Source organism: Austrofundulus limnaeus, unplaced genomic scaffold (genome assembly GCF_001266775.1).
Source record: "Austrofundulus limnaeus strain Quisiro unplaced genomic scaffold, Austrofundulus_limnaeus-1.0 Scaffold1688, whole genome shotgun sequence".
Taxonomy (NCBI): Eukaryota; Metazoa; Chordata; class Actinopteri; order Cyprinodontiformes; family Rivulidae; genus Austrofundulus; species Austrofundulus limnaeus.
The window spans coordinates 51,539-53,374 of record NW_013954090.1 but is presented as its reverse complement, the minus strand read 5'-3'; the positions used below and the strand labels follow the sequence as shown (position 1 = coordinate 53,374).

Sequence of the window (1,836 nt, the reverse complement as noted above, 5' to 3'; positions counted from 1 at the left end):
TACCTTTGGGTGTGAAACAGAAACATCTCTCCTCCTCCTTCCTGTAGAGTTCTAAAAATAAACATCATATTGAGACAGTTAGCAAAAAGATCAAATAAAATCTTTTATCGATCTGTAAAACTGGACATCACGTGACTGATCGTGCACCACGCAGGTGTCACTGCTCTGCATTGAGTAAGGAAGCAGGAACATCCAAATWTGGTCGTACAAATGACAGGCAGCAGACAGTCACACAAAGGAACATAAAAAAAACAGGGAAAATGTTTTGCTACAAATTGTGAACATTAGGACAACAAGAAAAAATATCAAAGGGTATATTACTTTTGACAGGTCAGTAAAATAATTTAAAACAAATGGTGGAGATGCAGGAAGTAGGTCAGTTATGCAGATAGACCCACGAGAAAACAAATTTACTGTTCAGAGAGTAAGATAATGGAGGACCTAGTTTAGCTTGCTTGTCGCGCTAGCGCCGAGCTAATAATAAAAGCAATATAGCATCTGCACTAGCACGAAAGCTAACAGGCTAAGCTGAGGTTCTTCTTCCATGAAGCTGCTCTGTTGTTGCTCAGAATTAAATCATTTGACGACCATACACGCAGACTTTCTGTGCATTTATTCCAACGTGTTTCTGCATTCTTGGTAAATCATGCCACGACAGACGACTTATTTATTTTGCTCTGACGAGTCAAAACAAGTCAAAACGAGTCTGGCAAGTCATTAAAAATCATWTAGATCTATGAAAAAGAAACTGCTTTCATAACGGTAGCATGTAACAAGCTAATATTGCTAGCTTACTCATCGATGCGTCTGCGTCTCACTACAGCTGCTTTCTGTTGCTGTTGTTTGGACAAGTACAGCCTTCAGAAACTCTCTGCTCTTCTGTGCATCACCATTCATCGTCTCACTCAACGTTTAAGGACCGTTATGTGCGCTTTTCCGGTACACAGTTCCCACCCACTTCGAGGCGGCTCTGATGACAGTGCAAAACATCCAGGGCTGGGCAGGGCCGGACCTAGGCCGGCTGGGGGCCGGGGCCGGCCCTGCAGTGCGTAAACACCTTCTGAGGAGCAACACGAGCCCCTCAAACGCACCGTTTATATTATTATACAAAAAGTTTCACCTGATTATACATTTTGTTTAAAAGATTGGTTATAAATCAGTTTTAAAAAACAGGATTTTGTCTGTTTGGAATCTAATTTCTGTAGTTTTTATTAACTCTTCTACAGTTTAAAGTTTATTATGAACAACTGTAGCAAACATTGTGTTAAAAAAGGATTTTTTTTCAGCTGATTGAGAAATAAAACCTTCATTTAAGATGAAACATGTGAGAAACTCACCTGTGTCACCTGAGGCTGCTGCAGCTTCATCAGAGTCTTCCTCACTTCAGACGGATCCAAATCAAACTGAGACAGAAAACAAACGTGTTTAACAAACAACCAACACACACACACGTGTCAGATCAGTGTGTGTGTGTGTGTGTGTGTGTGTGTGTGTGTGTGTGTCTCACATAGATGGGGTTCTTGTTCTGGCAGGTGACAATGGGATACTGGTGCTGAACGTAGAATCCACTTCCTCCTTTTTCCATCACAAATTTGGAACCAAAGTAGTTTTCAGCATTTTCCTGCTGGAAACAAGTAAACAACAAAATAAAACAAAACAAACAAACAAACAAACTGAGATTACCAACGAGCAGATCAAAGAACCACGTGACAACAGATCAACTTCAGCTTTAATGAAACGCTTCATAAAACGTACATTTAAACCTGAAAAACTTTTTTCCTTTCTTTTTCTGGGGGTCAGTGAACGCAGCACCAGCTTTAAATAAAATATATTTTA

General features: G+C 40.1%; 1 protein-coding gene across 1 annotated transcript in view; it reads right to left on the bottom strand.

Moving 5' to 3' along the window:
- Window positions 1-1,836, bottom strand: part of zgc:162698 (Transmembrane protein 87A-like) — a gene marked incomplete at its 5' end in the record, with an annotated part of 12,377 nt that overhangs the window by 8,943 nt on the left and 1,598 nt on the right. The window contains 3 exon segments of the mRNA XM_014033295.1: window positions 4-51; window positions 1,338-1,403; window positions 1,508-1,624. Of these exon segments, the coding sequence (XP_013888749.1) occupies window positions 4-51; window positions 1,338-1,403; window positions 1,508-1,624 (231 nt within the window).